At 38.6% G+C, this 12606-nt stretch overlaps 1 protein-coding gene across 2 annotated transcripts in view; it reads left to right on the forward strand.

Annotated features, from left to right (window-relative positions):
* Window positions 1-12606, forward strand: part of npr3 (natriuretic peptide receptor 3) — a 93574-nt gene that overhangs the window by 38250 nt on the left and 42718 nt on the right. For both annotated transcript variants that reach the window (XM_007542430.2, XM_016666281.1), the window contains exon 2: window positions 4292-4414. In XM_007542430.2, coding sequence (XP_007542492.1) covers window positions 4292-4414 — 123 coding nt within the window. The remainder of the gene's footprint in view (window positions 1-4291; window positions 4415-12606) is intronic.

Here is a 12606-nt window from a genome sequence, read left to right on the forward strand (position 1 = left end):
ACATTAATAAATCAGAATACTGCAAATTATTTTCTGTGTCGGGGGGGTTCGGTGAATGTGCATATGAAACTGGGGGGTTCGGTACCTCAAAAAAGGTTAAGAACCACTGGTCAAAGAACACAGCAATCACTAACTCTTTATTTGCCTTGAGCTTTTCTTACTTCTGACTCTAAACACAGAACTGCATCCATTGTATTTCTCCCTTTACAAAAACCACTCTGAAATGGACAAAATTTATTTTTACTCTCAATAAAATATGAAAGCCTGTCTGTAACAATCCTCTCCATTATTTTCCCTAGTTGAGATGTAAGAGCTCTAGGTCTATAACTTGACGGGTCAGTTGCATTTTTACCAGGTTTTAACATGGGAATTATAACTGACTGTTTCCATTCTGCAGGAATACTCCCAGTCATCCAAATCAAATTAAACAATTTTAATATAACGGTAAGAGATTAATATTTAAAATGTTTGAGAATTGTATAACACACTCCATCCGTCCCCGGAGTTGATTGCTTAGCATTAATAATAGGTTTTTCCAACTCATACATAGTAAAAGGCATATCTAAATCCTGATTTGAAACTACTCTCTTAAAAGTAACTTCTGGATTTTCAGCTAATAACTTTTCTTTATTACTTTTCATGTCTTCAGATAAACTTTCTGAACTATGCACTTTAATTAATGTTTCTGCTAATAACTCTACTAACCGCTATATTCCCATTTAATTCTAAAACCAGTAAGGAAAAACTCTTTTTAACACCATTCATTTTCTTAAAAGCTCTCCATACCTCAGACAACTTGGTCTCTCTTCCGATGAAATTACAGTACTGCCTCCAACAAGCCTTCTTAGCTCCTCTAATAGTCTTCCTAACTATAGCTTGTGCTTTCTTATATTGAATTAATGCCTCAAAGGTATGGCATCTTCTTATCAATTTAAAAGCTTTATTTCTTCCCTTTATAGCAATACTACATTGCTCATTCCACAATGGAATAGATTTTTTATTTCTTCTTCCCCTTGTTTTAGAAATTGAACTGTCAGCTGCATTAAGAATGACAGACATAATATTTGAATAACACATCTCCACATCACAAAACAAGTTCTCACCCAGTTTATTAAATTGACTATCAACTACATTTTTAAATAACTCCCAATTAGCGCTACTTAGCCTCCATCTTGGAATCTGCCCTTCCTCTTCTTTTATCACTTCAGAACCAACTGAAACTAAAATAGGAAAAGGATCACTGCCCATAGGAGAATCACTCAGCACCTCCCAAGATGTAATTCCAGCTATTCCATTTGAAACCAAAGTTAGATCTAAAACACTCTTTAAATTCCTACAACAATCATATCTAGTAGAACTACCATCGTTAACGCTAACCAGTGAATGTAACTCAAGAAATTCTTCAATCACCAAACCATTTGCATCTGTATTAAGACTCCCCTACAAAATATTATGAGAATTGAAATCACCACACCATACAGTCTTACCTACATTTTGTTCATTTACTACATTGAGATCTTGAATGGACAACTTCTTGTTAGCATTATAAAAAGTTATCACAGACATTTGACCATTTCCTATCCAAATCTTAATTACTATTGATTCATAATTCTGCCCTATTGATTCCACTTTATATCTTATACCATCTTGTACAAAAGTTGCTACTCCCCCACCTTGTCTTTCCTTTCTATCATTCCTAATTGATGTATACCCAGGAATTATGAAATCTAGATGAGGCTTAAGCCAGGTTTCTTGAATGCAAATCAGGTGAGGTTTAACTGTCAAATCGAAATATATTTCGAGTACTAATAAGACTTCTTACATTCCTGGAAAATAACTGACATGAAGAAGAAGGGCCACCACTGCATGATTGAGGTTGAAAAGATTGTGTCTCATTTAACTTTTTCTTAATTGATTCCAAACTAACATTCTTACAGTCAAGATACTTTTGGGCTGCCTTCACTATTATTTGCATTTTTTCCATTTTTCTTTGTGTTTGAGCAGTGCAGTTAACAACTTCTACCATGAACAATACAAAATCCTCCTTTGTCATGAGTAGAGTGTCGCCTTTAATCTTGCAGCATTCTGTAAATTAGATCCTTCTTTTTCTCCTCCAGACACTTTCTTTGGGTATAATATTGGTTGCACAAGAACTTTTTTCATTGCCTCTGCATAAGTAATGCCAGTAGTTATTTTAATTTTCTGAACTTCCTCAGCTCTTTTATTAGCTACACATCCCCTAAATCCTGAACTATGTCCAGCTCCACAATTACAACATTTCAGCGGAGCTCCTTCCTCACATTTCCATACTCATGATCCCCAGCACATCTCCCACATTTCTGTTTCCTCTTACACACTCCCGCGACATGTCCAAATTTCTGGCATTTAAAGCACCGCAACGGCGGAGGAATAAATGGTCGGACATAATAGCTCATACAAACACTTTATCTGGCAGACTGTTCTCTTCAAATTTTAACATGATAGAAAAACTATCACTCCTCTCTCCATTTGGATTTCTTTTCAATTGTTTGGCTTCCACTACTTTCCCTCCTGATACATTCGATTTGATCTCAGCAACCGGCACGTCGGGTGGAATACCCGAAATAACTCCACGTACATACTTCTTATCATCCAAAAGTCTCCCTCTCACATTCTCTCCAAGCACTCTTTTTATATTTAGTGCCCTTTCTTTTTGTTTAATACCATTACAAATAATCAATAAAGATCCATCTCTTAGTACTTTAACAAATTTCACCTGTTTCTCCTTCACCCTCGGAAACAGATGATTCTATTTGTTGTCTTGATTTTTTCCATTTATGCTTAGCTTTTTGAGTATGCCATATTTCTTGGTTTTCCACGCCATCAGCACCCTCTTCCATTTCCACAAAATCACTACCTGACACATCATTTCCCTCTGACATCCTTCCAACCATTCACAGCCTGGTCGTGCCTTACCGCCCTTGTCCTGGCGCCTTCTTCTTCTTCTTTAGATTTCAACGGCAGCTTGCATTTATTATTGTTGCACTACTGCCAATCTATTGGATCCTAATATCTATACCTCAAATTCTCATAATGATCCCAGTATTATTTAAAAAAAAAAAACGAAAAATCTTCTTTTCCCCTCAATGCTATTTAACAGATCAACAACATTCTCAAATTTCAATTCCCTATTAAAACCTAATTTAATGGCCTCTTTCTTCTTTTATTTCCAATTTTGACTTCCAATGATTCACTTCCTGCTAAAGAGCCCCCAGGTGGTTGAAGGAAAATCCACATATAAGCCGCATGGTTCAAAGCTTAGGAAAAAAGTAGCGGCTTATAGTCCGGAAAATACGGCATATGGACAAAAAAATCTAAATGCTCTCTTGTATTGTTCAGGGGCCGGACCAAATGTGGAGGCGGGCCGGATCTGGCCCGCGGGCCGTAGTTTGGGGACCACTGCTCTACATACTGATGTCGTTCATATTACCTTTTTTCCTCAAACTGTCATACATATGCACACACAGTTCATAATACTCATTCTTTGCAACACAATACCCTCTGTCTTATTCTTTTGTTAGCTCCGTGATTTTATTTTCCTTTCATTAATGGAATGTACCACACCATATATTTTCTATTTTGACATTAAATAAAGTTAAAAAAAAAAAAGTTATAATTTCATGTTTCCATCACAGAAGTTGTATTGAGCACTGGCTGCTGCTACTGTTGCATTTGATTATATTGTTACCCTTTTTTTTTTTTTTTTTTGATAGAGCCTATTACCTACATATAATCACATGAAATAAAAAGCTGGAATAGAAGTCTTGTATTTTAAAAATGCATGACTAATTCATTCTTATTCACCTGCACACTGAAAATTTCAGGGAGTGAGGGTGTCTATAACGTGTCTGCATACAACTCAGAAATTATGTAGTTGCACCCTTGCACAGACCAGTAGTCTGGCAATCTTAAGTGTTGTGAGTTTGATTCCAGCTCCCCCAGCAATAATGATGTGCCCTTAGACAAGGCACTAAACCCCAAGTTGCCTGTCGGGTAAGAGTGTTTGAGTGAGTGATCATTATAATTAGAGGAGTGGTTCAATTCATGTACTTTCCATTTCATCATCCAGATGTTATATTTGTGAGCTATTCTGCCACATTCTTCACCTAAATAGTACATGTACACAAGTGCTTTGTAAATTTTCCATGATAGTGTTCTTTCAAAAGAATGTTTTCTCATGAACAATGACTATTTGTGTATTGTAGTGTTCTTGCAAAATTTTGACTGAAATGTGACTATGATTTTTCTCCAGTGGTGATCATATGTGCTGGAGCAGACAGGATTCGAGAAATCATGCTTGCAGCACACAAGCAGCAGCTGACCAATGGCAGTTACATGTTTTTTAATGTTGATCTCTTCAATGCCTCTTCTTATGGTGAGTTCACGTCATGTTTCTCATTAAATTAGTTGTTTAAAAAGTCAACAATTAGTATTAATGTTTATGATCTTGCAGGAGGAGAAAAGAGTAGAGTGCACATCTGTACCATGGGATACATTTTGCCTTTTTTCTTAGATCTGCTTCATGTGATCATTTAAAATTACAAATTATATCCAAGAAGTAACATGGACATCACATTTAAAAACTACAACAGTGATATTATGTTATTTCAAACTTTTTTTTATTATTACAAAGTTTGACTATGTAATACATCAGCACCACTTTGTTGACCTGGGTGCACCCTTTAAAATAGTTGGTAAAAGAAAAATCCAGATCAGAGTGAATATTAGGATAATCATCAACAAAATATAAATCCTGCTTATTGTCACGCTACACTATGGAAAAGTGGAAAAGTCTCCATTCCATGAAGGAGAGAAAGAACAACATTGTCACCTTAGAATTTAACAAGTGTTTTCTGTAGAACATCTGCATCTGTTTGAATACAAAATAAAAAGCAGTGAAGGCAGCACACAAGCCCATGGAGATCTTGCACTTGACACAACATCCTCTAGGCCAGGGGTCCCCAAACTTTTTCCTGTGAGGGCCACATAACTTTTCCCTTCTCTGGTGGGGGGCCGGAGTCAGTTTGTAACAGAAAAAGTGTGACGTTTGCAGGAGTGCCTAAATGTAAAAATGTATTGTCTTCCAGAAAGCACAATCAAATAACCCTCTCTGGGTCCTTCACAGAAAAAATCCAGGAAATAACACTATTTATTAAATAAATACCGTATTTTCCAGACTATAAGCCGCACCGGGGAACAAGCCGCAAATATCTCTGCCACTCCAGGTTTTCCACAATGATGCAGCATGCAGCAGAGGGGGGCGGACACCCAACATTTGAGTCATAACAGGTCAATTGAATATCACATTTATTAGGGTTGAAAAAGAAAAGAAAAATTTGCCAAGTTTAGATTTAATTGAACTGATTACGGTAGTTTCCGAACGGTAACTGTAACAGTAAAAGTGCTGGTCCTTCGTGTCTGCTACTAGGGTAACACTTTATTTGAAGGGGGGTGAATCAGACTGTCATGACAGTTTCATAAACATGACATAACACATGCCATGAACATGAATAAACCTTCATGAATATTTATGACTGTTGTCATAAAGCGTCATTCGGTAAATTATGACACTTTTAATACAAAGTTGACATTATTCAAAATGTCTTTGTTATGACAACTTGACATTAACCAAGAAATCATTACTGATATAAATTTGTTATAATTGATTGCACTTTAAAAATTAGGTAACTTTATGTTATTAAAGGTAAAGTTTAAACAGTAATGATTTCTTGGTTAATGTCAAGTTGTCATAACAAAGACATTTTGAATAATGTCAACTTTGTATTAAAAGTGTCATAATTTACCGAATGAAGCTTTATGACAACAGTCATAAATATTCATGAAGGCTTATTCATGTTCATGACAGGTGTTATGTCATGTTTATGACAGTGTCATGACAGTCTTATTCATCCCCCCTTCAAATAAAGTGTTACCGCTACTAGCATGTGCTAAATGAAAATGGGCGACTTCTTCTTCTTCTTCTTCTTTAGATTTCAACGGCAGCTTGCATTCATTATTGTTGCACTACTGCATCTATTGGATCCTAATATCTATGCCTCAAATTCTCATAATGATCAGTGCCGCAACTACACATTATTCAGTTGTCCCACCTCTCCCCCGAAGGAAGGTTGAAGGAGCATGGAAAACATACGCTCGCTTCACCCCCCCCACCCCAAGACGAAATTACGTGAAGGGTAAAACTCGCTCCTTTACCCCTCTGGTGCTGTGCCCCTATGCGTTGCATGCGCTACATACCCCCTTTTTGCGCCACTGATAATGATCCCAGTATTAATTTTTAAAAAAAACTAAAAATCTTCTTTTTCCCCTCAGTGCTATTTAACTGATCAACAACATTCTTAAATTTCAATTCCCTATTAAAACCTAATTCCGTTGTAATGAGAGCTTTCTTCTTTTATTTCCAATTTTGACTTCCAATGATTCACTTCCTGCTAAAGAGCCCCCTGGTGGTTGAAGAAACATCCACATATAAACCGCAAGGTTCAAAGCTTAGGAAAAAAGTAGCTGCTTAAAGTCTGGAAAATACGGTATATGAAAAAAAGTCTAAATGCTCTCTGGTATTGTTCAGGGGGCCGGACCAAATGCGGGCTGTAGTTTGGGTACCAGTTCTCTAGGCTGAGATGCAAATTGAAACATAGTTGGTGGGACTTTCAAACATTTAAAATATTTTCTAAAGTTTTAATCACAATAGAAATTAAAGTTACCGATTTTAATTTTTTTAGTTTGTTAGATCTACACAGATTCCATCAGGTGCTGGACCCTTCCATATATTTATCATCTTTATCTCAAGAAACAAAACAGTTTTATCGTACCTCTGGTTCACACACCTCTTCAGCGATGTTTGGTTGAAATCTCAGAAGGCTGCATTCACACTGAAGCCAGAAGTGACCCAATTCAGATTTTTTTTTTGGGGGGAGGGGGTTTGCCTTAATGTGACCTGTGTCTGATCTGTTCATGACGGTCTGAACAACACAGGTTGAATTTTTTCAAAGGCAACACAGGCCACTTGGATATCCAATATGTATCTTTTCAAATGTGACCTGTATCTGAACATCCAAGTTGCTTTCATCCAACCTGAACGTCAGTGATACTCGACTAATGTCCCGACTCTACTTTCTGAAACACAAAAGTGGGGAAGAAAAACAACAACCATGACAGACGATAATGAGGATTAAGTTGTTAATATGCTTTCTCCAATCAGACAACAACTTCAAAATCGGAGGAAGCTATACTCCTCTTATAGCAGGGCTGTTGTAAACGAATATTTTAGTAATCGAGTAAGCTATCGATTATATCGATTATTCTTACGATTAATCGGGTAATCGGATAAAAAAAAGCTAAAATAAAACATTGGTAAATCTAACATAACAGCAGTATTGCTATCGCATATCAATATCAGTCCAAGTTTTCACATTTGAACTTCCCTAACAATAACTTTTCTGTAGTTTAGAAAATTAACTTGTAAAATAATAGCTCACTTTCTAAGTTAACCTGAAGAAAAGTTATACAAAAATCTGAAATTATATTCAATGTAGTAATAATAAAGAGGCAGGCTCACAAATAGCCTATTTGTGAGCAGGTTATTATAAAGAAAAAAATCTCTATACTCCAGCTTTCTGTTTATGTATTCATCTTCAGTCAGTTTAATTGATGAACTCTCATTTTGCCCAGCCATTTATAACGTTTGTGTTCATGTTAGCTACTGGATTTGACACGGTCTGCATTCGTCACACACATCTACCAAGTATATAATGTCACGATTCTCTTCACCACCCATCAGTTGCGACCGGGATGATATGAAATTTATTTTCCGGTATTTTCAGTAAAGCTAGGCATCTAATGCACAGCCGCCCGCAGTATTCAGTCGATCCGCTCACCTTTTTATCGCCGTTCTCATCCCCGCCGTTCACTCTGAACCAGGAGCTCCGGTAGGAGAAGTCCTCCAAGCATCGTTCCCGTCATTTTAAGGATGGTTATTGGTCCAGCCAAAAACGACAAAAATCCGGACATTATCATTAATCAGTAAAATCCTCCCAGACATCAGTGATAATTGAAAATTAGACGTTATGCTGCTAACACTTACCTTTCGTCAACAACTCAGGCGGAAGTGAGAGAGCAAATAAAGTCCCAGCCGGAATAATAAAACATAAAAACAATAATAACAACAACAACAATAATAAAACGAGGCTACAAGGCAGATCAATTTTCCTCGAGGAATTTTAATAATCGAGGTACTCGAATCACTCGAGGAATCGTTTCAGCCCTGACTTTTACTTCTGCAAACACTGAGCACTTCTTTTTTATGGCAGCTGACAAAACACTGAACACACTGTTTATATGCGACGTTATTGCGCCCTCTAGTGCGCAGAAGCAGCAGTAGAAGAAAGCAAAAGCTGGCAAAACATAAAAAAAAACTGTTGAAGAGAAGTAAAAACTTTTAGACAATGCAAAAGACTGTTAGAAACCGGTGCATAACTGCTTTCAAAGCTAAACTGTAAAGTCTCTGCAGTTTATGAGGTAAAATGAGTCAAAGCTAAAGCTAGCTGATATACAAACAACATCATGTAGGTTATAACTAGCAAGTTGGCCCATGCAGTGTGAAACAGCCCATGCTAAAGCTAAAATTAGCTATAAAGGTAAATCTAGCTAAACTACCAATGATAGGTTAATGTGCTAGATTAGTACTAGCACATTAACCTACAACAACATATTCCATACTGTCAGAGAAAACCATGTAAAAGCGAAAATTACCTAAAATGCCAATTAATTCTATCTAGACAAGCAATAGCATGTTGACCTACAGCAACATATTCCATGCAGTGAAAAAACCCTATGTAAAACCTAAAACTAGCTCAAAAGCTAAAGCTAGCTAAAATACTAATCACAGCCATCACTAGAATCTTGATGTATAATATGATATATACATATTATATTTATTATGTATAATATGCATAAGACATATCATACATATGCCATATGCATATTATACATAATAAATAAATATAGCTAAAATGTAATATTAGCTAAAATGTGAATTGCATGTGAGCTAACATCAGCATGTTGTTCAGTCTGCTAGGTTTGGCTCATCATCAAAATTTAATGTGGACTAATCAAAAACCTTAAAGTTAGTTCCAATAAGAAGAAACTTGATAAAATGTAAACATTCTGAACTTAATTTCCACAGCTAATATTAGTTGTGGAACACAAAACTGATTTATAAACTTGATTTTGTGTCATATGCACCATAAACTAAACTATAATGCTGTTCTTCAAGTCATGGTTTTGGGAAGCTGTTTAACATACATGCAGAATCAAACCAAGACTACAGCAAAGTACAAAGGGAAATATGCAATTCAGGAAATGTGGATGTTGAGCAGGATCAGCGGCTTCTGGGAGAAAGACAGCATTGAAGATCCTTACATGTAAGATAAGTTTTCTTGAATGTTGTTTTGGATGATTGATCTTGCGTTCTGCTGAAGAAGTAGGGATCTTGGGAAGGTCAGCGGGAGGACACAGGGGACTTCTTGACACAGGCTTGAGTAACGAGATGTGAAAAACAGGACAAATCTGCAAATTGTCTGGGAGAATGATACGGACAGAAACAGGGCTGAGGACAGACTGAATCTCAAATGGGACAGATGATGGCAAAGTTTTTTTGCAGGATCCTTTCAGATGGATATCTTTGGTAGAGAGCCATACCTTCTGAGAAGGATTGTATTCTGAGGCCGGGACTCTGTTATGGTTAGTCAGTCGTTGATTTTGTTCAGACGTGAGGTTGAGTGCAGCAGAGATGGTTCGAGGTATGTTTGCATCTGTTGATGAAATGTCGGACTGAAGTGACAACCGTCTCCCTTTCCTCTGAAGGAAAGAGTGGTGATTGATATACCAGGGAGGCCTCGAAAGGGGACAGACCACTAGCAGCAGACACATGGGTGTTGTGGGCATATTCAACTCTGATCATTTGAGTCTGAGTTGGCCACCAGATTCAACTGGCTTTGTGTGGGTTGGATGCACTGACGCAGCACAGAGTAGACTAATTCCTGGTTCATTCTCAGTCTGCCCATTAGTTTGCAGGTGGAACCCAGAGCTGAGTGCCATTTTGGCACCAAGACCTTTGCATAAAGCCTTCCAGACTCTGGATGTGAATTGGGGGCCTGTAAGACAAGATTTCCCAGGGGATGGTATGCACCTGGAAAAAGTATTTTAAGAGAAGCTGTGCAGTCACAATGGTAACTTTTTGAGTGGAACGAGATGACAGGCCTTGGAAAACTGGTCGACTATAGTGAGAATGGTGGTAAACTTCTTGAAAACTGGTAGGCCTGTGTTATGGAGGCGTCTACCTCCACAACAAACTGGATTTTGGGGTCTGGTTAAGACAATAGGAGCTTTAGAAAACTTCAATTTGAAGAGTTTGAATGCCTTATCTGCCTGGGGTGACCATTGAGACTGTTGTTTAGGAGAGGGAAGTTGTGTGAGAGAAGCAACGGTTTGGCTGAAGTTTTTATAAAGTGGCTGTAGAAATTTGCGAAGCCCAGACTTGCTTTCACCTGCCCACTCTTAAGGACATAACCCAGGAAGTTGATACATCAATTGCTGGAGAAATGACAGCACGCAGCCTAGAAGACATGAAATAGGCTCCACACCCTCACCCGCGCACCAGCGTTGATATATATATAAACGCACTTTGATGTTTATAATGCTGTGGAAGAAGTGGCTTGTTTATATTATATAATTATATAAGCTAAGTGCTCCTGTTCAGGGTTGCTAAGTATCCTCTGGTCTAATTCCATTTCTGGGTTGGAAAAACAAGAGTCTGAAAAATAGTCTAGATCCAAAAGTGTCCTCTGGGCTTCTGGTCTCTGCATCTAAATAGTGAGTACTCTACAGTTTCTAAAAAATAAGCTAGAGTGACTAATCTAAATCCTTTTCTGGGTTAAAAGTGAGTCTGTATAATATTGATCTAAATAGTGCGTGCTCCACAATTTCTAATATTACTAATAAACTAAAAATAATCATTTTCTGGGTTAAATAGGGAGTACTCCACAGTTTCTAACAAAATAAAACAAAAAAGAGGAAAGGACACATTAGGGTATATGGCAACATTCAGACCAGGGGTGTCCAAAGTCGGTCCTTGAGGGCCAGCATCCTGCATGTTTTAGTTCTCTCCCTAGTGGTAGTAACAGCCTCCTCAGTGTTCTGCTTAGGCCTTCTGATGAGCCATCATTTGATGCAGGTGTGTAAAACCAGGGAGAGAACTAAAACATGCAGGATGCTGGCCCTCGAGGACCGACTTTGGACACCCCTGATTCAGACAAAACAAAGGGCAAACCAAAGTGAAGGCGGTGACATCACAGGTGCCATGAAACTACGTTGCTCAGACTCCCGGCAGAAGTCCAATAAAGGTGTTGTTATCAAGGAATGTCCTTCGGAGAGCTCAGCTCCACAGCTGCATGGATAACAAGAGGGGGTGAGGTGGGAAGAAGCATTATGTTTACATATCTTCAAGGAGATTGGAAATATGCAGCCCTTCATTGATCCATCCAAGGCAACATGGGGAAAGCCAATTCAGAAACAGAATGTCTTAGGTCGGGAACATTATAAATTTCAATCTTCTTTAAAGTCTCTCCAATACATCTCAGTTCCCAATTATCCAAATTAGTTTGGTCGTTCCACTGAACCGAAACTAGCAACTTCTCCAAGATCGATTCCATTCCGTTAGTGAGTTTTAGAGTCCTCAGCTGGGCTGCGAGTCTCAGCAAGACTCGCATCCAACTTCCGTCTCTGTCCACACTAACAGTCCAAGTGTTCAGTAGTTTGGCCAAGTCTGTCACAAATTTGTCGATAAGCCAGGTATCCACAAGCTCCAAACAGCAGAAATCCTGTTATCATGCATTAAATCCAGGGTGAATCCTGCCGGGGGTGGGACAAGAGGGCTCTCCTGTGCCCAGTCTTCTCGTCGAGAAAATTTGATCAATTGAATTGAGAGATCGGTTGACCAGATCCATAATTTGTAGATTCTGAGGATGTGCAAAGAAAGGCTCCAAAAATATAGAAAAAGACAGGACAAAAACAGAGCAAGCAGGGCAGACATTGGCAGGGAGGGAGCAGAGGGAAAAAGCGTCCGCCTTCACCGAGAGCCAGAGAAGAATCTCTCAGTGATCTCAGCGGCTGGCCAGTCCAGGATGGACTCCAGGTCCTTCTGGAGCTTCTCAGCCATTGATGGCAACAGGCAGAGCCAGGTGGTCCCCTGGATCAGAGTGGCCCAGGCAGCAATCCGTGAGTAACAACCGCTGAGGTGGTGCATAGATTGAGTATGGCATCAGCCGCCTTACAGAGAGAGCCCTTCAGCTCCTCTGGCAAGACGGCTTCCTCCACCCTCTTGGAGATGCCGTACACCAACAAAGCGGAATTATTTCTGGCTGCCGTTATCTGATAGGCACACTGATGGATCCGGTCAGAGAACCTGGTAATCAGCTGATCATGCTTAGAAGGGGACAAGACCGCTGGTCTAATTGTATGTCTTGGTCACAAACACGTCAATGAGGCGCA

This window comes from Poecilia formosa, unplaced genomic scaffold (assembly GCF_000485575.1).
Source record: "Poecilia formosa unplaced genomic scaffold, Poecilia_formosa-5.1.2 Scaffold692, whole genome shotgun sequence".
NCBI classification, from domain to species: Eukaryota; Metazoa; Chordata; class Actinopteri; order Cyprinodontiformes; family Poeciliidae; genus Poecilia; species Poecilia formosa.